General features: G+C 40.2%; 1 protein-coding gene and 1 long non-coding RNA gene across 11 annotated transcripts in view; one reads left to right on the forward strand and one right to left on the reverse strand.

The window, feature by feature from the left end:
• The window catches only part of LOC118767841, a 94,030-nt gene that overhangs the window by 28,831 nt on the left and 39,128 nt on the right, over positions 1–26,071 (forward strand). The window lies entirely within an intron of this gene.
• LOC115224204 (ATP-binding cassette sub-family C member 9-like) overlaps positions 1–26,071 on the reverse strand; it is a 99,173-nt gene that overhangs the window by 24,518 nt on the left and 48,584 nt on the right. For 3 of the 10 annotated variants that reach the window (XM_036513132.1, XM_036513141.1, XM_036513139.1), the window contains 8 exons: positions 24,567–24,647; positions 24,010–24,147; positions 22,745–22,854; positions 20,335–20,355; positions 18,791–18,814; positions 15,951–15,971; positions 12,274–12,358; positions 2,937–3,024 (listed from right to left, as the gene is read on the reverse strand). In XM_036513132.1, coding sequence (XP_036369025.1) covers positions 2,937–3,024; positions 12,274–12,358; positions 15,951–15,971; positions 18,791–18,814; positions 20,335–20,355; positions 22,745–22,854; positions 24,010–24,147; positions 24,567–24,647 — 568 coding nt within the window. The remainder of the gene's footprint in view (positions 1–2,936; positions 3,025–12,273; positions 12,359–15,950; positions 15,972–18,790; positions 18,815–20,334; positions 20,356–22,744; positions 22,855–24,009; positions 24,148–24,566; positions 24,648–26,071) is intronic. The other 7 variants (XM_036513134.1, XM_036513135.1, XM_036513133.1 and 4 more) reach the window with 7 other exon arrangements.

A 26,071-nucleotide genomic window follows, 5' to 3' on the forward strand; every position in this document is an offset into this window, starting at 1 on the left:
CCCAACGCTCTGAGGTCATGCTTGACTACCTCATTCCATGTCTTCCTGGGTCTTCCTCTCCCCCTGATACCTTCAACTGTTTGGGAGCAGCACTTCTTCACACATCTCTCCTCGTCCATCCGCAGTACATGACCATACCATCGCAAGCGTCGCTCTTGCACACCACATCTGATGCTTCTTATGTCCAGCATTTCTCTCAGGGTGCTTACGCTCTGTCGTGCGCGCACACTGACATTACACATCCAGCGGATCATGCTAGCTTCATTCCTTTCAAGTCTAAGCATGTCCTCTGCAGTCACAGCCCATGTTTCACTACTGTGAAGCATGGCAGTTCGCACACATGCATCATACAATCTACCTTTCACTCTGAGCGAGAGACCCTTTGTCGCCAGTAGGGGTAGGAGCTTTCTAAACTTTGCCCAGGCTATTCGTATTCTAGTGGTGACACTCTCTGAGCATCCACCTCCACTACTAACTTGGTCACCCAGGTAGCGGAAACTATCAACTACTTCTAGTTTCTCCTCCTGGAGTGTGATGGAATCTGTTTTCTGAGTATCTGTGGTGTCTATTGTCCCTGTGCATCTGCCACACATGAAAGCTATCTTAGTTAATTTCCCTTTGATGTTGCTGCACCTCTTATGCGTCCATAGCTTACACTGGGTACATCTTATGGAGTTTCTACCTACGCCTTTCCTACATATCGAGCAGGGCCACCTGCCCGAGGGTGTGTGTGCTGAGTTCGCCTTTCTGCTCACTATAACTTTGGTCTTTGCTACATTTACTCTAAGGCCCTTTGATTCTAACCCTTGCTTCCACACCCGAAATTTCTTTTCTAGTTCCGGTAGTGATTCTGCTATGAGAGCTAGGTCATCAGCATAGAGGAGCTCCCAGGGGCAACCTGTTTTGAATTCCTCTGTTATTGCCTGGAGGACTATGATGAATAAAAGGGGACTGAGGGCTTGGTGTACCTTGGTGTACACCTACTTCTACCCGGAATTCTTCACTATATTCATTGCCAATTCTAACCTTGCTGACAGCCTCTCTATATAGGGCCTGTACAGCCCTTATTAACCATTCATCAATCTCCAGTTTCCACATCGACCACCAGATAAGGGATCGGAGGACCCTGTCAAGGCTTTCTCCAAGTCCACAAAAGCTATGTAGAGGGGTTTATCTTTAGCTAGGTACTTTTCCTGCAGTTGTCGGACCAGGAATATAGCATCAGTGGTGCTTCTACCTGGCACAAAACCGAACTGCATCTCATCTAAGCAAATTCTCTCCCGTGTATGTGTGCCTGTGTTTGTCCCCCTAGCATTGCTTGACAACTGATGCTGGTGTGTTTATGTCCCCGTCACTTAGCGGTTCGGCAAAAGAGACCGATAGAATAGGTACTGGGCTTACAAAGAATGAGTCCCGGGGTCAAGTTACTTGATTAAAGGCAGTGCTCCAGCATGGCCGCAGTCAAATGACTGAAACAAGTAAAAGAGTATCATATTGTAGTTTTCTCGTCACTGTAGCAAAGAATGAATTGCTGACAGGTGGAAGGTCATTTCACATTTTTACTAAATCACAGAAATTGGTTTATTATATAAAAGAGTCGACAAAGACATGGGTGCATGCATAAAGGCATTCGTTATGCTTGCACAAAATACATGCAAACACAAGGAAACATTCACAGGTGATTGTGTTCATGCAAATACCGAAACTGGAATAAACATGCATGTAGTCCCATACACACAGACACAGAACACATGTATATACAAACCTACATACAGCCATACAAACAAACATACATCTGAAATTGTTAAAAAAACACTTAGCGTTTCTACATCAGACTTAAAACATTAAACTGTTTTCTACAGAAAATACACAAAAATCAAATAAAATCATATTCTAAAAATATATAGTCCTTTGTCTCCATGAAGTGTGTGTGGGGTGTATGGTAGTACCATATTTCTTCAAATAAGTAATTTCCTTTGGTCATGAATGACCATGGGATGACACCTAGTAAGTTCTCCTCCGAGGCACAAGTCCAGGCAAGGTTGTTTATGGAAAACCAGCAGTCACCCATGCAAACCAGTCTCTCTAATCTCCACGCCACCGATATTATCCAAGGGAACGACAAAGGCCGATACAGCTTGGCACCAGTGACATTGCAACACATATCTACAGCTGAGTGAACTGGAGCAACGTGAAATAAAGTGTCTTGCTCAAGAGCACAACATACAGCCCGGTCTAGGAATTGAACTCACTACCTCATAATATAGAACTAACATTACAATTTTATTCACGTTAATGACAAAACTAAACCCACAGTAAGGGATTTGTAAACTACGCATATTTAGTCCAAACAGCACTAACCAGGCAATGAGTCTATGATGTAATGTCAAATGATACAGTGGGGAGGGGGTTTCTCCTAAGGGATTTAGTGTTGGTAGGGGTTGTGTGGGCGATGGAGCATTTTTTGGTCAATAGTAGGGCGATATTGCAATTTGGCATGAAAGGTTTAGGAAACACTGCTTTAGGGTCCGGAACTGTAAAATAATTAAAATCACATCTAGCACACACACACATTATATATTCAAGATGTTGTTAGTGTAGCTTGTTCCAGACAGAATTACTGGCTCTCTATACAGATGTGCTCCACAAAGAAACATCTGTGGCCACTCAACTACCTGGAAGCAGGAGCCAAATCTTCAGATCACAGCCAACTATCTTGAAACACATTAGATGTTGTAGTGCCAAGGTACATTGTGGCTGAATAAAACCAAAATGGTGACAGCTAGATCACATTTTTGTATCGTTTGTTGGATTAAGAGGTGGGATTAGTGGGGGCTAAACAGCACTTACATTATACTACATCCTACCATCATAACATCACAACCAGATATACACATGCATATAATTGCAACTTTAATGTTAGACAAGATACTTACCTTCTTCCAATCCATCATCCTCAAGACTATTTTCTGTCATTACAGACATCTGTGATACCTGACGACTAATTGGTATCCCAAGGTTTGACTGAAACACAAATATATACCAGTAATATACAGGGGTTTAATCACACAACAAATACGTGTGCATGTGTATATGCATGTAGACATATATTGTAGACGCAGCTATGTTGAGGTATGTGTATATGTTTTTTTTCTTTTGCATGTATATGTGTGTGTAGAGTTAGGTGTATGTGTGTGTCAACAGTTCCAATTTCATTTCAGATATGGGGTTGTGCCTTTGACTAAGATACAGGAGTAAATTTTTCTAGACAGGCAAACTGAGCAAAACAAGAAAATCCACGTTTCCCATAGGTGCTTCTACACAGTTGCTCATTCTGTCGGAAAAAGCAGCAAAATCTGCCTCATATCACACTCTACTGTCTCACAGAATGATGTATTGGATAGAGTAATACTTTGCTTAGTCAAACAGAGCCAACATGAACACACATACTCACACCGACACATGGGGCTAACACCAACACATTGAGATAACACCAAAACATGGACTAACACCAAGACATGGGGCTAACACCAACACATGGGGACACAACCAAAACAGGAACAAACACCAACACATGGGGCCAACACCAAAAGAGGTACTAACACCAATACATGGGGCTAACACTAAAACAGGGACTAACACAAATACATGGGACTAATATCAAAACATGGGGCTAACACCAACACATGGGACTAACAACAAAACATGGGGATAACACCAACACATGGGACTAACACCAATACATGGCGATAACACCAACACATGGGACTAACACCAATACATGGGGATAACACCAACACATGGGACTAACACCAATACATGGGGATAACACCAATACATAGGGATAACACCAACACATAGGAGTAACACCAACACATGGGGCTAACACCAAAACAGGGACTAACACCAACACATGGGGCTAACACCAACACATGGGGCTAACACCAACACATGGGACTAACACCAACACATGGGGCTAACACCAACACATGGGAGTAACACCAACACAGGGACTAACACCAACACAGGGACTAACACCAACACATGGGGCCAACACCAACACATGGGGCTAACACCAACTCATGGGGCTAACACAAAAACAGGGACTAACACCAACACATGGGTTTAACACCAAAATAGGGACTAACACCAAAACAGGCACTAACACAAACACATGGGACTAACACCAAAACTGGGTCTAACACAAACACATGGGGTTAACACCAAAACAGGGACTAACACCAAAACTGGGACTAACACCAACACATGGGGCTAACATGAACACATGGGGCTAACACCAACACATGGGGCTAACACCAAAAAAAGGGACTAACACCAACACATGGGCCTAACACCAAAACAGGGACTAACACCAACACATGGGGCTAACACCAACACATGGGGCTAACACCAACTCATGGGGCTAACACCAACACATGGGGCTAACACCAACTCATGGGGCTAACACCAACTCATGGGGCTAACACCAATTCATGGGGCTAACACCAACACCTGGGACTAACACTAAAACACGGACTAACACCAACACATGGGTTTAACACCAAAACAGGGACTAACACCAAAACAGGGTTTAACACAAACACATGGGGCTACCACCAAAGCAGGGACTAACACATGGGGCTAACACCAAAACAGGGTCTAACACAAACACATGGGGCTAACACCAAAACAGGGACTAACACCAAAACTGGGACTAACACCAACACATGGGGCTAACACCAATACATGGGGCTAACACCAAAACAGGGACTAACACCAACACATGGGGCTAACACCAACACAGGGACTAACACCAACACAGGGACTAACACCAACACATGGGAGTAACACCAACACATGGGGCTAACACCAAAACAGGGACTAACACCAACACATGGGGCTAACACCAAAACAGGGTCTAACACAAACACATGGGGCTAACACCAAAACTGGGACTAACACCAACACATGGGGCTAACACCAAAACACGATCTAACACAAACATGGTGCTAACACCAAAACAGAGACTAACACCAAAACTGGGACTAATATCAAAACAGGCACTAATACAAACACATGGGGCTAACACCAACACATGGTGCTAACACGAACACATGGGACTAACACCAAAACAGGGACTAAAACTAACACATGGGGCTAACACCAAAACAGGGTCTAACACAAACACATGGGGGCTAACACCAAAACAGGGACTAACACCAAAACTGTGACTAGCACCAAAACAGGGTCTAACACCAACACATGGGGTTAACAGCAAAACAGGGTCTAACACAAACACATGGGCTAACACCAAAACACAGTCTAACACAAACACATGGGGCTAACACCAACACATGGGGCTAACACCGACACAGGGACTAACACAAACACATGGGGCTAACACCAAAACAGGGACTAACACAAAAACTGGGACTAACACAAACACATGGGGCTAACACCAAAACAGGGGCTAACACCAAAACAGGGACTAACACCAAAACAGGGACTAACAACAAAATGGACTAACACCAACACATGGAGCTAACACCAAAACAGAGACTAACACCAAAACAGGGACTAACACCAAAACTGGGACTAACACCAAAACAGGGACTAACACCAAAACATGGACTAACACCAAAACAGGCACTAATACAAACACATGGGGCTAGCACCAAAACAGGGTCTAACACAAACACATGGGGCTAACACCAAAACTGGGACTAACACCAACACATGGGACTAACACCAAAACAGGGACTAACACCAACACATGGGGCTAACACCAAAACAGGGACTAACACCAAAACTGGGACTAACACCAACACATGGTCTAACACAAACACATGTGGCTAACACCAAAATCGGGACTAACACCAACACATGGGGCTAACACCAAAACTGGGACTAACACCAACACATGGGGCTAACACAAAAACAGGGACTAACACCATCACATGGGGCTAACACCAAAACAGGGGCTAACACCCAAACTGGGACTAACACCAACACATGGGGCTAACACCAAAACAGGGACTAACACCAACATATGGGGCTAACACCAACGCATGGGGCTATCACCAAAACAGGGACTAACACCAACACATGGGGCTAACACCAACACAGGGACTAACACCAACACAGGGACTAACACCAACACATGGGAGTAACACCAACACGTGGGGCTAACACCAAAACAGGGACTAACACCAACACATGGGGCTAACACCAAAACATGGACTAACACCAAAACAGGCACTAATACAACACATGGGGCTAGTACCAAAACAGGGTCTAACACAAACACATGGAGCTAACACCAAAACAGACTAACACCAAAACTGGGACTAACACCAACACATGGGGCTAACACGAACACATGGGACTAACACCAAAACAGGGACTAACACCAACACATGGGGCTAACACCAAAACAGGGTCTAACACAAACACATGGGGCTAACACCAAAACAGGGACTAACACCAAAACAGGCACTAACACTAACAAATGGGACTGACACCAACACATGGGGCTAACACGAACACATGGGACTAACACCAACTCATGGAGCTAACAGCAAAACAGGGTCTAAAACAAACACATGGGGCTAACACCAAAACAGGGACTAACACCAAAACTGGGACTAACACCAACACATGGTCTAACACAAACACATACGGCTAACACCAAAATCGGGACTAACACCAACACATGAGGCTAACACCAAAACAGGGACTAACACCAAATCTGGGACTAACACAAACACATGGGGCTAACACCAAAACAGGGTCTAACACAAACACATGGGGCTAACACCAAAACAGGGACTAACACCAAAACTGGGACTAACACAAACACATGGGGCTAACACCAAAACAGGGACTAACACCAAAACAGGGGCTAACACCAAAACAGAGACTAACACCAAAACAGGGACTAACACCAAAACAGGGACTAACACCAACACATGGGGCTAACACCAAAACAGGGACTAACACCAACACATGGGGCTAACACCAAAACAGGGGCTAACACCAAAACTGGGACTTACACCAACACATGGGGCTAACACCAAAACAGGGACTAACACCAACACATGGGGCTAATACCAAAACAGGGACTAACACCAACACATGGGGCTAACACCAACACAGGGGGCTAACACCAACACAGGGACTAACACTAACACAGGGACTAACACCAACACATGGGAGTAACACCAACATGTGGGGCTAACACCAAAACAGGGACTAACACCAACACATGGGGCTAACACCAAAACAGGGGCTAACACCAACACAGGGGGCTAACACCGACACAGGGGGCTAACACCGACACAGGGACTAACACCAAAACTGGGACTAACACCAACACATGGGGCTAACACGAACACATGGGACTAACACCAACACATGGGGCTAACACCAAAACAGGGTCTAACACAAACCATGGGGCTAACACCAAAACAGGCACTAACACAAACACATGGGGCTAACACCAAAACAGGGTCTAACACAAACACATGGGGCTAACACCAAAACGGACTAACACCAACACGTGGGGCTAACAGCAAAACAGGGTCTAAAACAAACATGGGGCTAACACCAAAACAGGGACTAACACCAACACATGGTCTAACACAAACACATGCGGCTAACACCAAAACAGGGACTAACACCAAATCTGGGACTAACACAAACACATGGGGCTAACACCAAAACAGGGCCTAACACAAACACATGGGGCTAACACCAAAACAGGGACTAACACCAATACAGGGGCTAACACCAAAACAGGAACTAACACCAAAACTGGGACTAACACCAAAACAGGGACTAACACCAAAACAGGGACTAACACCAACACATGGGGCTAACACCAAAACAGGGACTAACACCAACACATGGGGCTAACACCAAAAACAGGGGCTAACACCAAAACTGGTACTTAAACACCAACACATGGGCTAACACCAAAACAGGACTAACACCAACACATGGGGCTAACACCAAAACAGGGACTAACACCAACACATGGGGCTAACACCAACACAGGGGGCTAACACCAACACAGCGACTAACACCAACACAGGGACTAACACCAACACATGGAGTAAACACCACACGTGGGGCTAACACCAAAACAGGGACTAACACAAATACATGGGGCTACACAACCAAACAGGGACTAACACACCAAAACTGGGACTAACACCAACACATGGGGCTAACACCAAAACAGGGTCTAACATAAACATGGGGCTAACACCAAAACAGGGACAAACACAAACATGGGGCTAACACCAAAACAGGGACTAACACCAACACATGGGGCTAACACCAACACATGGAGCTAACACCAACACAGGGACTAACACCAACACATGGGGCTAACACCAAAACAGGGTCTAACACCAAAACAGGGACTAACACCAAAACTGGGACTAACACCAACACATGGGGCTAACACCAAAACAGGGTCTAACACAAACATGGGGCTAACACCAAAACAGGGACTAACACCAAAACTGGGACTAACACCAAAACTGGGACTAACACCAACACATGGGTCTAACACAAACACATGGGGCTAACACAAACACATGGGGCTAACACCAAAACAGGGACTAACACCAAAACTTGGACTAACACAAACACATGGGGCTAACACCAAAACAGGGTCTAACACCAAAACAGGGACTAACACCAACACATGGGGCTAACACCAAAACAGGGACTAACACCAACACATGGGGCTAACACCAAAACAGGGGCTAACACCAAAACTGGGACTTACACCAACACATGGGGCTAACACCAAAACAGGGACTAACACCAACACATGGGGCTAACACCAAAACAGGGACTAACACCAACACATGGGGCTAACACCAACACAGGGGGCTAACACCAACACAGGGACTAACACCAACACATGGGAGTAACACCAACACGTGGGGCTAACACCAAAACAGGGACTAACACCAACACATTGGGCTAACACCAAAACAGGGACTAACACCAACACAGGGGGCTAACACCAACACAGGGGGCTAACACCAACACAGGGACTAACACCAAAACTGGGACTAACACCAACACATGGGGCTAACACCAAAACAGGGTCTAACACAAACACATGGGGCTAACACCAAAACAGGCACTAACACAAACACATGGGGCTAACACCAAAACAGGGTCTAACACAAACACATGGGGCTAACACCAAAACTGGGACTAACACCAACACATGGGGCTAACAGCAAAACAGGGTCTAAAACAAACATGGGGCTAACACCAAAACAGGGACTAACACCAACACGTGGTCTAACAATTACACATGCGGCTATCACCAAAATCGGGACTAACACCAACACATGAGGCTAACACCAAAACAGGGACTAACACCAAATCTGGGACTAACACAAACACATGGGGCTAACACCAAAACAGGGCCTAACACAAACACATGGGGCTAACACCAAAACAGGGACTAACACCAAAACAGGGGCTAACACCAAAACAGGGACTAACACCAAAACTGGGACTAACACCAAAACAGGGACTAACACCAAAACAGGGACTAACACCAACACATGGGGCTAACACCAAAACAGGGACTAACACCAACACATGGGGCTAACACCAAAACAGGGGCTAACACCAAAACTGGGACTTACACCAACACATGGGGCTAACACCAAAACAGGGACTAACACCAACACATGGGGCTAACACCAAAACAGGGACTAACACCAACACATGGGGCTAACACCAACACAGGGGGCTAACACCAACACAGGGACTAACACCAACACAGGGACTAACACCAACACATGGGAGTAACACCAACACGTGGGGCTAACACCAAAACAGGGACTAACACCAACACATGGGGCTAACACCAAAACAGGGTCTAACACAAATACATGGGGCTAACACCAAAACAGGGACTAACACCAAAACTGGGACTAACACCAACACATGGGGCTAACACCAAAACAGGGTCTAACATAAACATGGGGCTAACACCAAAACAGGGACAAACACAAACATGGGGCTAACACCAAAACAGGGACTAACACCAACACATGGGGCTAACACCAACACATGGAGCTAACACCAACACAGGGACTAACACCAACACATGGGAGTAACACCAATACGTGGGGCTAACACCAAAACAGGGACTAACACCAACACATGGGGCTAACACCAAAACAGGGTCTAACACCAAAACAGGGACTAACACCAAAACTGGGACTAACACCAACACATGGGGCTAACACCAAAACAGGGTCTAACACAAACATGGGGCTAACACCAAAACAGGGACTAACACCAAAACTGGGACTAACACCAAAACTGGGACTAACACCAACACATGGGGCTAACACCAAAACTGGGACTAACACCAACACATGGGACTAACACCAAAACAGGGTCTAACACAAACACATGGGGCTAACACCAAAACAGGGACTAACACCAAAACTGGGACTAACACAAACACATGGGGCTAACACCAAAACAGGGTCTAACACCAAAACAGGGACTAACACCAAAACTGGGACTAACAACAAAACAGGGACTAACACAAACACATGGGGCTAACACCAAAACAGGGACTAACACCAAAACAGGGACTAACACCAAAACTGGGACTAACACCAACACATGGGGCTAACACCAAAACAGGGACTAACACCAACACATGGGGCTAACACCAAAACATGGACTAACACCAAAACAGGCACTAATACAAACACATGGGGCTGGTACCAAAACAGGGTCTAACAAACACATGGGGCTAACACCAAAACAGACTAACACCAAAACTGGGACTAACACGAACACATGGGGCTAACACGAACACATGGGACTAACACCAAAACAGGGACTAACACCAACACATGGGGCTAACACCAAAACAGGATCTAGCACAAACACATGGGGCTAACACCAAAACAGACTAACACCAAAACTGGGACTAACACGAACACATGGGGCTAACACGAACACATGGGACTAACACCAAAACTGGGACTAACACCAACACATGGGACTAACACCAAAACAGGGTCTAACACAAACACATGGGGCTAACACCAAAACAGGACTAACACCAAAACTGGGACTAGCACCAACACATGGGACTAACACCAAAACAGGGTCTAACACAAACACATGGGGCCAACACCAAAACAGGGACTAACACCAAAACTGGGACTAACACCAAAACAGGCACTAACACCAACACATGGGGCTAACACCAAAACAGGGTCTAACACAAACACATGGGGCTAACACCAAAACAGGGACTATCACCAACATATGGGGCTAACACCAAAACAGGGTCTAACACAAACACATGGGGCTAACACCAAAACAGGGACTAACACCAACACATGGGGCTAACACCAACACATGGGGCTAACACCAACACATAGGAATAACACCAACACATGGGGCTAACACCAACACATGGGGCTTGCACGAACATGAACTAACCAGCAATGAACTTATTAAGTGATTGGTATTTGTAGTAGTAAAAGAGAGTTTTCATCAAATTGTAAATACAAAGAAACGATGAACTGCATGAAACTAACAAGTGTGGATGGACCAGAAAAGCTTTTAAACCACTCTTACTCACCTGAGTAACCTCGTAGTATATACATAGGATTCTATTAATTGCCTTCAACAACATTAGAACATACATGGGTTGTAGAGCTTGATCTGTGCTGTTCTCCATAACATTTGTTTATACACAATTTTAAGGGATTGCCCTTGTTTCTCATTAAACAAATGTTCCGAGTATGGCCCTTGCTCTCCCCAATAACACTAGTTTATATACAGATTTTAATACTGTCCTTTTTACTCTAAAAATACTACATCAAAATATACAAAAATAAGGGAAATTAAGTGCAAAATGTGGAAAAGAAAATATTTTTATCTCTAAAACATGTTTATTTGTTGTTATTGCCGTTCATTTGCAAGTTCAATGAACCTAGGATTAAAGGTGACATTAAATGTGTCCTTTTTTTAATATTATAAAGTGTTAAGGAAGACTTAGCTACTATTTCTTGCAGATCGAGTAACTATATAGAGATTCCACATTAACCCATGCCTTTAAAAGTAAATGTGAATCCACTCAGAGAAGCCAAGAAAGCTAAGCACACTTCTCACATGTAGCCACTGTCCCTTTTCATAGCTTTCTTCATGTTAATATATATGAAAACACACACACACACAAAATGATTGGTGACAACATACCTGTATAGACAGCTTGTGTACTGGTTCAGAGATATGGTCAAAACTAGTTCGCCGGTGCTTGTCTAACTCATGGTCAATATCCTGCCTGGAAGTTAACAAAAATACCACACAGATAAAATATAAACTCCACATAAATAAATAATAAATGTGTTCTACTCTCTGCCAAATGTGTTTCAATGTTGGCCATACTGTCTACCAAATGTATTACATTGTCCCCTAAGTTATCTCTTTGTAGATCTAAACCCATTCAGCATTTAAACTGACCCAAATATTCTTCCTGTTTTATGATCAAACTGGCCAGATCCAGTCTCTCTAACCTACCCTACAATGCTAGTTCTAAAAAATATACAGTAGTCACACAATTGAAATCTCAAAATTACAAGATAATGCTGGATAAATTCAAAAACGTGTGGATAAATAAATGTTACATTTGATAGAATACTCTGAATGCCAAAGGGTTTAAAAAGGGCAGCATCTTACTTGGAGACTGTTTTAAACTTAGATCTTGAAAATACAAGGTGACCACACTAAGCAATGATGTAGATGAATACAAACTTGCTACAAGATGAAAATATGCTTGAGGCACATTCGAATCCATAGTAAAGGTCATTCACTGAATTTTTTCATGGAGAAAATTTCTTGTCAACAGCAAGAAAATGCAGTGAAAGGCATTCTTACACGTTTGTTAAATATACCCCAAACATATTTAAACTGATAATAAGTTTAGATCTTTAATATTTCAGAGAGATTACATAGGAAATGAGTTAAAGTATATATGTGCGTGTGTGTGTGCACAAGTTTAAATTTTAGATCACCATAGAGGACAGTCACCCAAAACAATCATCGTTTGCCCTGGAACAGTTTCAGTTTAGGGTTCACACAAATGTTCTACAATAAGAGTGTCAAAGTACAACAATGATTGAGGGACAGACTCACACTGTACTTACAACACTGCAATAGTAAACTGTACGTTGAAAGGACACAACATGCAATTAAAGATCACACAAGTTTGGTATGAAAATATTTTGAGGAAGATGGGGTGAAGGCAGAATAATTTTAAAAAATGACTGTGATAAGGAATAAGAAGAAAAGAAGAAAGAAATAGAGTAAAGTATTGTGATTACAAAAATAACAACAACAACAGCTGAAATATTGACTAAATGATCATGTGACTACCTAATTCATTAGGCATACAGAACAAAATGGTTTGGAGAAAAACCTTTTACTCTGAGCGAGAGGCCCTTTGTTACCAGCAGAGGTAAGAGTTCTCTGAACTTTGCCCAGGCTATTCTTATTCTAGCAGCTACATTTTCAGTGCACCCTCCTCTGCTACTGACTTGGTCACCTAGCTAACGGAAGCTATCAACTACTTCTAGTTTTTCTCTCTGGGATGTGGCAGAAGTTGTTCTCTGCACTTTTTCAATGTTATTTATTGTTCCTGAGCATCTGCCACATACAAAAACTATCCTCCCAGTTAGCCTTCCTTTGATATTACTGCACCTCTTATGTGTCCATAGCTTACACTGGGTACATCTTATAGAGTTTCTATCTACGCCTTTTCTACAGATCGAGTAGGGCCATCTACCTGAAGGGATTTGTGGTTTGTCTGCCTTCCTACTTATTAGGACTTAGGTTTTAGTTAGGCCCTTCAATTCTAATCCTTGTTTCCACACTTGAAACTTCTCTTCGAGTTCTGATAGTGACTCAGCAATTAGAGCAAGGTCGTCAGCATAGAGGAGCTACCAGGGGCATCCTGTCTTGAATTCCTCCATTATTGCCAGGAGGATTATGATAAATAGGAGAGGGCTGAGGACTGAACTGTGGTGAACCCCTACCTCTACCCTGAATTCTTCACTGTACTCGTTGCCAACCCTCACCTTACTGACAGCATCCCTGTACATGGCTTGCACAGCTCTCACTAACCATTCATCTATCACTAGTTTCCTCATTGACCACCAGATAAGGGATCGGGGGACCCTGTCAAAGGGTTTCTCCATGTATACAATGAGCTTCTTTCAGTTTCCGTCTACCAAATCCACTCACAAGCCTTTGGTCTGCCCAAGGCTATAGTAGAAGAAACTTGCCCAAAGTGCCATGCAGTGGGATTGAACCCAGAACCATGTGGGCATAACTTCTGGGCAACACTGGGATGTATTGATAGTATATATATATATATATATATATATATATATATATAAAACAAAGTTATTTTATTTCACACAGGTAGAAATATAGAAAAAAAAAAGCTGAAAATGCACTGGGATTCATTTAGATTTATTTGTTTAAAAATTTTTAAAGACTCAACTTCAAATATAAGTTTTTCTCTTCTTCATTCATATTTTAGAGTTTATTTCGACCATTCACCTGCTCAGTGACAATGCCGGGGAGGAGGGGGAAATAAGAGGGTCATCTTGTTGGCTTTGTTTGTCATCCATCAGACACCCATACAACTTTCAAATTTTAAGGTCTGGCACATTCTTATTGTCCCCCAATAATTTGATTGTCTCAGGTTTATGAATTATCAACAATCGAACTTCCGCCATTCATTCCTCCAAATGTTTTGGTTATAAACCCTATCACATTAATAAATGGATAGAAGGTGGGGCTTTGGGGGGGGGGGTAGACTAAGGGATTTGCACACTCTTCGTTTATGGCTCATGTCATCTCTCTGTTGTAGTTTTCTTACTGTGTTGATGCCATGTGTGTGTGTGTGTGGAATTGAGTTGGCAGTTATTTTGTAATTAGCTATAAATATTTCCAGAGTTGTTGCTGTTGTGTTTGTTGTTAGTAAAAAACAACATTGAAGAAAGAGAGAAGAAAAGTAACAACAGCACATACAATACAATAAAAATAATAAAAACAATAAATAATAATCCTTTCTGAAATTCGGTGGGGAGTAGGTACATCAGTTACATTCACCCCAGTACTCAACTGGTACTTATTTTATCGACCCCAAAAGGATGAAAAGCAAAGTCGACCTAGGCAGAATTTGAACTCAGAACATAAAGTCAGACAAAATTCAGGGTTAAGCATTTGCCAACGTGCCAACAATGCTGCCCACTCGCCACCTTGATGATAATAATAATCCTTTCTACTATAGGCACAAGGCCTGAAATTTTGGGGGAGGGTTGATTACATTGATCCCAGTGTTTCAGACCCCAAAAGGATGAAAGGGAAAGTCAACCTCAACAGAATTTGAACTCAAAACATTAAAGTCAGACGAAATGCCGTTAAGTATTTTGCCCAGCATGCTAACGATTCTGCCAGCTCACTGCCTTAATAATAATAATATCGAATTTTGGCAGAGAGCCAGCAGTTTTTTAGGGGCTGGAGAAGAGTTGATTATAGTGACCCCAGTATTTGACTGGTATTTATTTTATAGACTCCGAAAAGGATGAAAAGCAAACTTGACCTCATCAAAATTTGGTTTTAGAATATAAAGATGGATGAAATGTAGCTAAGCATTTTGTTCAGCTAATGACTCTGCTAGCTCACCACCTTAATATTAATAACAACAGCATTTGGACTTCATTTATTTGTACCCCAGTGTCACTTTCATGGCATGCAATGCTCTCTCACTCAATAATAACAACAGTGATAAGAATCTGGTCAGAAAGAACACAAAAGTACATATATACATATATATAAGAATAAGAAAGCATTCACAGAAGTAATACCTCTCAGCCAAACTGGATCTCCTGAAATCAAAGAATCAACAGATTAAATGTTCCCCAACAGAACTTGACCAACATTCTTCAGAATAAAGTTGCACAACAGAATAAATAAGGATATATGTATGTATGTATGCATAATATTATATATATATATATATATATATATAGAGAGAGAGAGAGAGAGAGAGAGAGGAGAGAGAGAGAGAGAGAGAAAGAAAATAGAAACTACATGTTGCAATGTAAGGGGAAAGTAAGAAGAAAAATAAGCGAAAAATGCACATTGGAAATCAAAAGATATATATATAGCTAGATAGATATGTATATGTGTGTATATATATATATATATATATATATATACACATACACACATTTAACATATATATATATGAAAATAGTTTCATTCACTGAAAGTTCTGGCCCTCCCTGTTGTTATTGAGTCTCTTGTTACTGTTTTGCTATTTAAAACAACTTCAAGAACCTCAGAGAAACAAGAAATCTTGAGTAGCAACAGGATGAAGTTCAAGATCCAAATAAGTTGCTAAACTTTATGCTCACTAAATACTTTTCTCTCTTCTTTGATCACCCATACATAACAAAGTGTGTGTGTGTTGCCTCCACAACACACACACAACTCCAAGTTGTATCTTACATGTCACTGGTATCTTCCTATGTAAAGAAGATGTCCATTTATAGCTCTTCGGCCTTTTAAAATGGTTCTTCTCAATTTTGTAAAGTAGGAACAGGGAGCACCCACTCTCTCCCATCTTCAGCCTCTCAGTGGGATATGAGAATGAATACACAGCTACTCACATTAAAAGGTACACACATACACACTCCCTACCAAACCAACTACAATAACTCTTTCCCAGGCATTAACACCCCCCCCCCACAAAAAAAAAACTTCAAAAGAGAAAAAGGAAAAAAAAAAAAACCAATGGAACAAGTTCCCCCAAGAAACAAAGACAAACTTTTCAGAATTCAATGCCACAATTAGTATCAATTATGACTGTGCATAAATTTACCAAAATAATTATAGCTGCAGCTAAAAATATATTCATTAAGGCAATACAAGACATACAACTCTGATTACAAAACTGAAACTGTCAAACTGATAATGAGTAGAGACAACCTCAGGCACTAAAACCAGAAACAAAAGAAATAAAAGCAAATGAATAAATATAAAAAACAAATAATAATGAAAATTGATTAATGTTTGTATCCAACATAAATTAGAAAAAAAAGAGTAACAAACATCATCATCATCCTCAACAATCACACAATAACATCTTGGAATCAGATTGAAACAGGAAGGAAACACGATTATCAGACATCAACATTATCCTTTTATATATCTATTTTTTATGCTGGCATGGGATGAACGGACCACCGTGATCCAAAGCAATTGTTATTTGGAGCTGGTGTCCATCTAGAAAGGCCAGAAGATCAAGGGTTGTACATATCATACATCTGTTTGCCTTTCCTACCACCAACCACTCTACAGAATGTATTGAGTGCATTTTATTGTGGCACCAACACTAGAGAGGTTGCTGTCTCTTCAGCATGTCTAAACAATCTTCTCTGCACTATGTTTATCTTTGTTCATTTACTAACCACTTTACAAGAGTGTACAGGGTTGACATTGTTTGAAAATCAGCCAAAACAACACAATGAAAACAGAAACATAAAACAAACAAAAAATGCACCATCCCTGTACACACACACACACACACACGCACAAATCACCTGCTGAAAAACAAAATTGCTCTACATAATTCATATGAAAATAACTTGAAAGAAAGAAATATTTTTATCTCTACTGAATAATAACCAATAAAAAATATTGGTTGGTTGGTTGAATTCTCTAGTCGTACTTATAGTGTATAAAGAGCAGAAGAATGAGTGTAAAAAAAGAGATACAGAGAGATTTAACACAAGTACAGGATGACTGCACATACTAGGCTTGGTAACAGACAATGAGTAAAGGAATGTCTCGCATGCACACACACAATGACAAAGAATCATAGAAAGAGGAAGAGGAGAGGGAGAAAATAACAAAGTAACAAATATTTTTCTTTTCAAAATTAATATTCATGTCCTCATTTTGTATAAACACCAAGAAATTTGATAAAAATTAATTATTGTATGTATGTCATATTTCCTGATGTTACCCACGGTAGCAAAAGTATAGTTCCAAAGTTACCAATCATATGAAGCAGGCAACACTCTAGTTTTGCTGTTTTATGAAAGAGAGATCAATAGATTAATCAAAATGTGATTTCATTAGTTTCTAAAATATCAATGTGAAAATTGAAACTTCAATGAATCAACAAAAGAAGGAAATGACACAAAATCTTTGAAATATTTGTATTGACTAATGAGTAAAGGATGACTATGACAAAAGAGTGAATATTGAAGATAATAGATGCTTTGGGTGAGGTATAAGAGTGATATATGAGAGTGGACACCTCAACAAAGAGTTACAACCCCAGGTCATTTCAGTTTTACAGTTTATATCATACTAAACCTAAGTAGACAAAAGCATGCCCTACTGCCCCTCGGGTCACCCAATACATGCACTGGGCAGTCCAGAGTATTGAGCAGCATTTATAACAAAAAATGCAAGACAGATGTAAAACCTAGTGACTTAGATATACTCAGATTGTGAGAGAGAGAGAGAGATGTGAATAGCAGAGAGAGACTGGTTCATGAGAGAGAGAGAGAAAGAAATGTGAATACTAGAGAGACTGGTTGGTATGTGAGAGAGAAAGAATGAGTGTAACAGAACATACTAATAATGACCAAAATTCCAGAAAAGATAATACAAACAGGAAACAAAAAAATACCTTTCTGGAAGACTTGATCTCCTCCTGGGGCAACAAAATAAAAACAACAGCTTCATTACTGATATTTAACATGTTGGAACATGCTATTTAGGGTGATTAGAACAAATTATAGCTACATGTGACATGTTGTAATAGACTCTTAATAGGTTTTGCTGAAGTTTTTCATTATTCCTTTGACTTGCAACGTGTTCAGGCTGGACACATCAATCGCATCAGTGTAGGAAGACCTTCAAAGTCATAGCTGAGTATGACAGATCATAACATACATTGAGAGGTCATAGCAAGCCATAAGATGTATTGACAAGGCATAGAAGACCATGACAGATCACCGGAAGTCATTGCGAACTAAAGAGATGTTGACAGGTCATAGGACACAATGAGAAGGGATAGCAGGTCATCAGAGGTGATGACAGGCCATAGCAGACTATGGCAGATCATAAAAGATAAAACTGACCCGGAAATAGAAGGTACTCCTCATTTGATTTATATGTTGCAAAACCGTAGACATAGAGAGAACATTTCACAACATGACATATAAGAGTACATCAGTACCCAATATACAGAGAGTACCTAAAAAAGGATCATGAGCCATAAGCTCATAAGGCCAGTTTCCCAGAATCTGTGGTGTATACACACACCCTGGATGGGACTCCAGCCCACTTTAGGATTACTCACTTTTGCCAAATGAGGGGACTGGAACAACATGAAATGAAATGTTTTTGCTCACCCAGTCCAGGAATTGAAACCACAATATTATAATCATGAGTGCAACACCCTAACCAATAAGCCATGCACCACCACAGAGTGTACCCGAGTACATGATACAGAAAGCACTTCGATAGATAAAGAGAGTATTCCACTACAACAAAGATAATACCTCACTACAAAAGAGGCAGAACCTTACAAAAATATAGAGTTCTTCATTACACAACACATAAAGTACCTTACAAAATTGACTACAAGATATAGGGTACGTCACTACAAGACATACAGGCAACACTACACTACATGGTACAGAGTACCTCAAGACAGACAGTATAGTACCTCATCGCAAGATATAGAGTACCATGCCAAAAAAAAAACCTGATGGTAGTTCATTATAAGGCATGCAGTACCACATAATAAAGCATACAAAGTACCTTATTATGAAATTTAGAGTACCACAAGGAAGACACGACTTTATTACAAGACAAATGGTACCATGCTGTAAGACAGTCATGCAGTACTGCACAAGACAGGGGACAAACTACTCTTGCTACTACTAATAACACTACTGACCAATACTTATTGATACTTTTGAAAGAATATCAATATGTATTGAGTACTTCACTACTAGATCTTGTTCTGAAATATATATAAAAACCAAGCTGTGTCACACACACAAACACACAGAGTATTTTGCAACATCCAGCTCACACACACACACACAGTACTCTACAGATACTGATAACATTTTACTACATCACACACACTCACAGTATACAGCTGCATGACAAGGACATGACCACATGACATCAATATATATAAAAATCTATCAAAAATACCTTTCAACCACATTAGTTCTTCTGGAAATAAAATTGATATAATAATGAAAGTTAGAAGATAAAGTAAAACTGATTAATTATTATAATTTATGTGTTCTTGACAATGATGATGATGTTGATAATTATTTAGGATTTAGGTACAAGGCCATCAATTACAAAGGGTGGGATGGTCAATTCCATCAACCCCACTAACTTACTTTAAGACCAGCAAATTTATGAAGGGATTAAGCAATTATATCAACCCCAATTCTTCACTAAAACTTTAATGATCCCAAAAGAATGAAAGACAAAATCAAACTCAGTGGAATTTGAACTTACAATATACAGAACCAGAACAAATAGGCAAAACATTTCTCCAGACTCTCTACTGTTTCTGCCAATCTTCTACCATAATTGTTTTCAATAATGGCACAAGGTTTGGAAAATAGGGATAGGAACCGAGTAAAATATCTATCAAGTACTGGGGGTCAATTAAATTTGAATCCCAGGACTTGACTGGTATAACTTATTTTGTCAACCCTGAAAGGATGTGTGGTAAAGTTGACCTCAGTGGAATTTGAACTCAGAATGTTAAAAGTGCTGGAACAGTAGTTTCTTTTTCTCGCAGTCTAACAATGCTGCCACTCCACTACTGACACTGACCCCCAGTTCACAACTCGTACCTTATTTCATTGCCTGCAGAAAGATGGAAGACAAGGCAGACTTTGGCAGGATTCGAGCTCAGAACATAAAATGTCGGATTAAATGCTGCCAAGCATTTTACCTGTTGTACTAACAATTCTACCAGCTCACCACAACACCAATAATAATAATAATCCTTTCTACTAAAGGCACAAGGTGTAACTGGTACTTATTTCATCAACCCCAAAAGGGTAAAAGGCAAAGTCAACCTCAGTGGAATCTGAACTCAACGTAAAGATTGACAAAATACCGATAAGCATTTTGCCTGGCGTGCTAACAATTCTGCCTTAATAATAATAATAATAATAATAATAATAATAATAATAATAAAGGCCATGCATTTTCTGGGGTGAAGTTTATTGACTCAAACTTTATATTAACAACTCCAGTAAAAGGTAAAGTTCACCCCAACTGGATTTGAACTCTGAACAGACACAGGAGTGGCTGTGTAACTTAGGCACAGGAGTGGCTGTGTGGTAATAAATTTGTTTACCAACCACATGGTTCCTGCGTGGTACCTAGGGCAAGTGTCATCTACTATAGTCTTGGGCCGACCAAAGCCATGTGAGTGGATTTGATAGGCAGAAACTGAAAGAAGCTCGTCTATATGTATGTATTTGTGTGTCTGTGCTTGTTTGCCCACCATTGCCTGACAGCCAATGTTGGTGTGTTTACATTCCCAAACTTAGTGGTTCAGCAAAATAAACCGATAGAATAAGTACCAGGCTTACAAAGAATAAGTCCTGGGGCGATTTGCTCGACTAAAGGCGGTGCTCCAGCATGGATGCAGTCAAATGACTGAAACAAGTAAAAGAATATATACATTATTTAGACAACATAAATACCAGAAAATATTTGTCCAATACTCTACAGATTTCTGGCAGCCCTCTCAACGAGTTCAAATATAGAGAGAAGGCCAGGAAGTTGGGGAGAGGGCTAGCATTTACTTTATATACCCTGAACAAATATTAAGGATGTGGATCGCATAATTAATATAATGGCTATAAATGGGATTAGTGAATGTCAAAGTAGGAGACACTATAAACTTTACAAACTGAGAGAGTAAGTGGATCATCTCTAAGTAAGGGAGACTACTCGGTATTGATGAAGGGAGGTAACTTGGTCTAACAACAAAATAGCAATTTGAACAGACGTAAGCGATCTCTGTGTGACAGGGGCAGCTAATGTCGGCTAAGTATACGGGGAACGAAGGAGGGTTAACACTATGAATATTCGCGGGTTACAATGACGTCAAGAGACTTGTAATATGTGGGAGAGGGTTAACATTTTGTGGGTTAATACTTCATTCAAGGATTATATGGTTTGACCAACTCCCCCATTTATGTGAAGTTAAAACACTCAATGATTTCATGGGTTAACAGCCCACATTTAATTAATGTAGGCTAATACTGCATTCAAGAGTTAACCCCCAACTCCAATCAATTATATGGGTTAATATTACATTCAATGGCTAAATGGGTTAAACCACCATCACCCCCTTTCATTTAAGTGTATTAACAGCATTCAATTACCACATGGGTTAACCTCACATCATTTATCTGGGTTAACACGACGTTCAATTATTTTAGCTTCTACAACAATAAAATAGGTTAATATCAAACAGGTAATGGTTGTTACAATACAAAAAAATCAAGTGGGATAACATAAAATGTAGGCATGGCAAGAATAATATAACCCAGATGTGAAGTGTAAAGGGGCTAACACTTACTTGTTATCCTTCAGTACTCTTCTCCAGCTTTCATAAAGGTCAGGGTCAGCACGCTTTATGTCTTTCAATCTTCCCTGACATTTGATTTGGTGACGATTCACAACAATTATCTGCAGAGAAACAAAACACGTATTACTATTGTGTGGGAGGAGGGGGGACATGCATGTGTAGAAATTACTATCGTGTGTAAATGTGTGTGTGTTCTTTTACTTTCAGCTATTTGACTGTGGCCATGCTGGAGCACCGCCTTGAAGGGTTTTAGTCGAACAAAATGACCCCAGAACTTATTTTTCAAAGCCTAGTAACTTATTCCATCAGTTACTTTTGCTGAACCACTAAGTAATGAGGATGTAAACACACCAACACTGATTGTCAAGCGGTGGTAATAGGGGACAAACACACACAGATATATATATATATATATATATATATATATATATATATATATATATATATAATATATATATATATATATATATATATGACGGGCTTCTTTCAGTTTCAGTCAACCAAATTCACTCACAAGGCTTCGGTTGACCAGAGGCTATAGTAGAAAACATCTGCCCAAGGTACCACAATGGGACTGAACCCAGAACAATGTGGTTGGTAAGCAAGCTTCTTACCACACAGCCACGCCTGTATATATTTGTATGAATGTGTGTGTATAGTGTACAAAACACTATTATGTGTATACATGTGTGTGTGAAAGGTGTAGGTGTATCTAGGAGTTTATCTGACTGTGTACGTGTGTCTGTGTTTGTATAAGTATACATGGCAGAGTTGGTGTGTACTGAATGAACAGGGAGCAAGTATGAGTAGATGAGTGCATATAAGTGTGTGTATATGAAAGTATGGACAGAGATGTAAATATGAAATTGTATATGTATGTATATGAAAGTGTGTGCGTGTGTGACATACAACACTCATCTTCTGACATTATACAATCAGACATACACTCCATTCTCTCCATATATACATACATATATATATATATATATATATATATATAGAGAGAGAGAGAGAGAGAGAGAAGTCACAAATTACAGAAATATTTAGATGAAATTATATATAAAAGTTAAAAAATTCTAATTTTACGGCAAATTGTTTCATAACTGAAAAACGTAAATAATTTATATTATCATATTTAATATTTAATGATAAATAAATAAGTTACACCCAAACAAATACACACACACACACACATTTATGCAACATGGTAACATCAACAACAATAATGTAAAACAATGTCTGTGAAAGGAACTGACCTGATAAGCATTGTAGATGTGAGGAATTTGTGGAGAGACAAGGATAACTGTACGTTTTCTTCTGATCATGCTGCGTACCACTGCCTCCTCAAAAACATTGCGTCCAAGGTGATGCTCTATCTTGGAGAATGGATCATCCTGGGAACAGAACACGTTTAAATATGTTTTAAAGTTCAAATCTTGTTTGAAGCAGCTTTTCTTTATTTCCACCCTTGGGGAAAATGAAACTGTGACCTCGGCCTACAATGTGTTTTTTTTTTTATATCCATGACCCTTTTTAGAACTTTCATGACCAGTTGGATTGGGGAGGAGACAAGGAGAGGGTTTAACCTTCAGACCAGACATTTTGTTAGAATGCTTACAACAAAGTAGACACCTGTAAAGAACAGCCAAGGACCAGGTGCTGGTGTTAAACTTGCAAATGGATCGATGATGATGATGATGATGTGAGTTGTTAAGTTCAACTCAATCTTTAACCCCCTAAAATAGAAATGTAGCAGCCAGTAAATGGATAACTGGAAGAGTCCATGTAAAGAAGGTGGGTAGATTATGCTTACCATAATAATTGTGTTTGCTGAGGAATAGAGAGCTCTCGCAAGAGAGATACGCTGTTTCTGACCTTCTGTCAGTAAGATACCCTGAAAATAAAGACAAAATAAAAAGTAATAATTAAAAAGGTGATGTTGTTTGGTTGGTTGAGCCAGTTCCCACTTCTCACTTGCATCATCTTTATCTTTTAATAATATTTTTTAAAAATCAAGATTTAGCTTCTCAGAACTGCAATTAAATGAACAACAAAACAATTCCTAGAGATTTTTTTTTTCTACTCTAGGTACAAAGCCTGAAATTTTGGGGGAAGGGGCCAGTCGATTGGATCGACCCCAGTATGCAACTGATACTTAATTTATCGACTCGGAAGGGATGAAAGGCAAATTCAACCTCGGCAAATTTCATAGAGAATATTGCTACAAACGTGAGCAACACTGAATCGGAAGATCTAGTCTTCAGGGAAGCAACAGAAATAAATAAATGATGATGATGATGTTGGTGGTAGTAGTAATAATATTTGTTTCAAATTTAAGCCAGTAATTTTGAGGGGAGGGGATGTTAATCAAGACCATTGTCCCGCGTACTTGACCGGTACTTTATCAAGTCCAAAAGGATGAAAGACAAAGTTGACTGATAGGATTTGATCTCAGAACACAAAGTGCCCACAACAAATGCCACAAAACATTTTCCCCAACACTCTAATGATTCTGCCAGCTTGCCACCTTTGGCCACCAATTTTTGAGGGGATGTAATTCAAAATATAAACAACTAGCAGTATCGCCCGGCGTTGCTCGGGTTTGTAAGGGAAATAATTATATAAGCATTTTTAGAGATGTAAAGTATAATAGCCATCTCAATATGGCTAACCACAAAGGGGGAGGGGTGTTACTGTAGCTTTTTACGTTCTGAGATTTAATAATAAATTTTAGAGAGTTACTTCCCTTATATATGTCAAAAATGGATTAAAAATGGGAAAAATTGATGGTAAATTTTTTTTTAAATCGTAGACTCATCGTAGACGCGCGCTAATACCCAGACAGTCTCGATATGAATCACGACTATAAGATACCCGGTTTTGGTTAAACTGCACCGCAAAATGTGGGAGTAGTTAGGAATCTAAATCGTAGGAGACAGACACACAACCTCACTTTTATATATAAAGATTTCCTCTATTTACATAATATTGAGGTCTCTTTCTTTCTTTTGTTATCTTACTGTTTTTACCAATATACATATATATATATATATATAAATATATATATAGTTACAGAGATGTACTTGCATAGCAAGTGACTTGATCTGAGATCGTGTGCTGGAACGAAAACAGTTGCAGCGTTGAAGGTGTTTATAAGCCATTTAAGAAACACACAAAAACCGTTAGATTCACTTCAACATTTAAATTTAATTTGTGAAAATATTTTCGTCGCTTTGAGACCGCGACCTGTTAGCACGATATTTTTGTCAGTGAACAGGTCGCGGTCTGAAAGCGACGAAAATATTTTGGCAAATTAAA

Source organism: Octopus sinensis, linkage group LG25 (assembly GCF_006345805.1).
Source record: "Octopus sinensis linkage group LG25, ASM634580v1, whole genome shotgun sequence".
Lineage (NCBI taxonomy): Eukaryota > Metazoa > Mollusca > Cephalopoda > Octopoda > Octopodidae > Octopus > Octopus sinensis.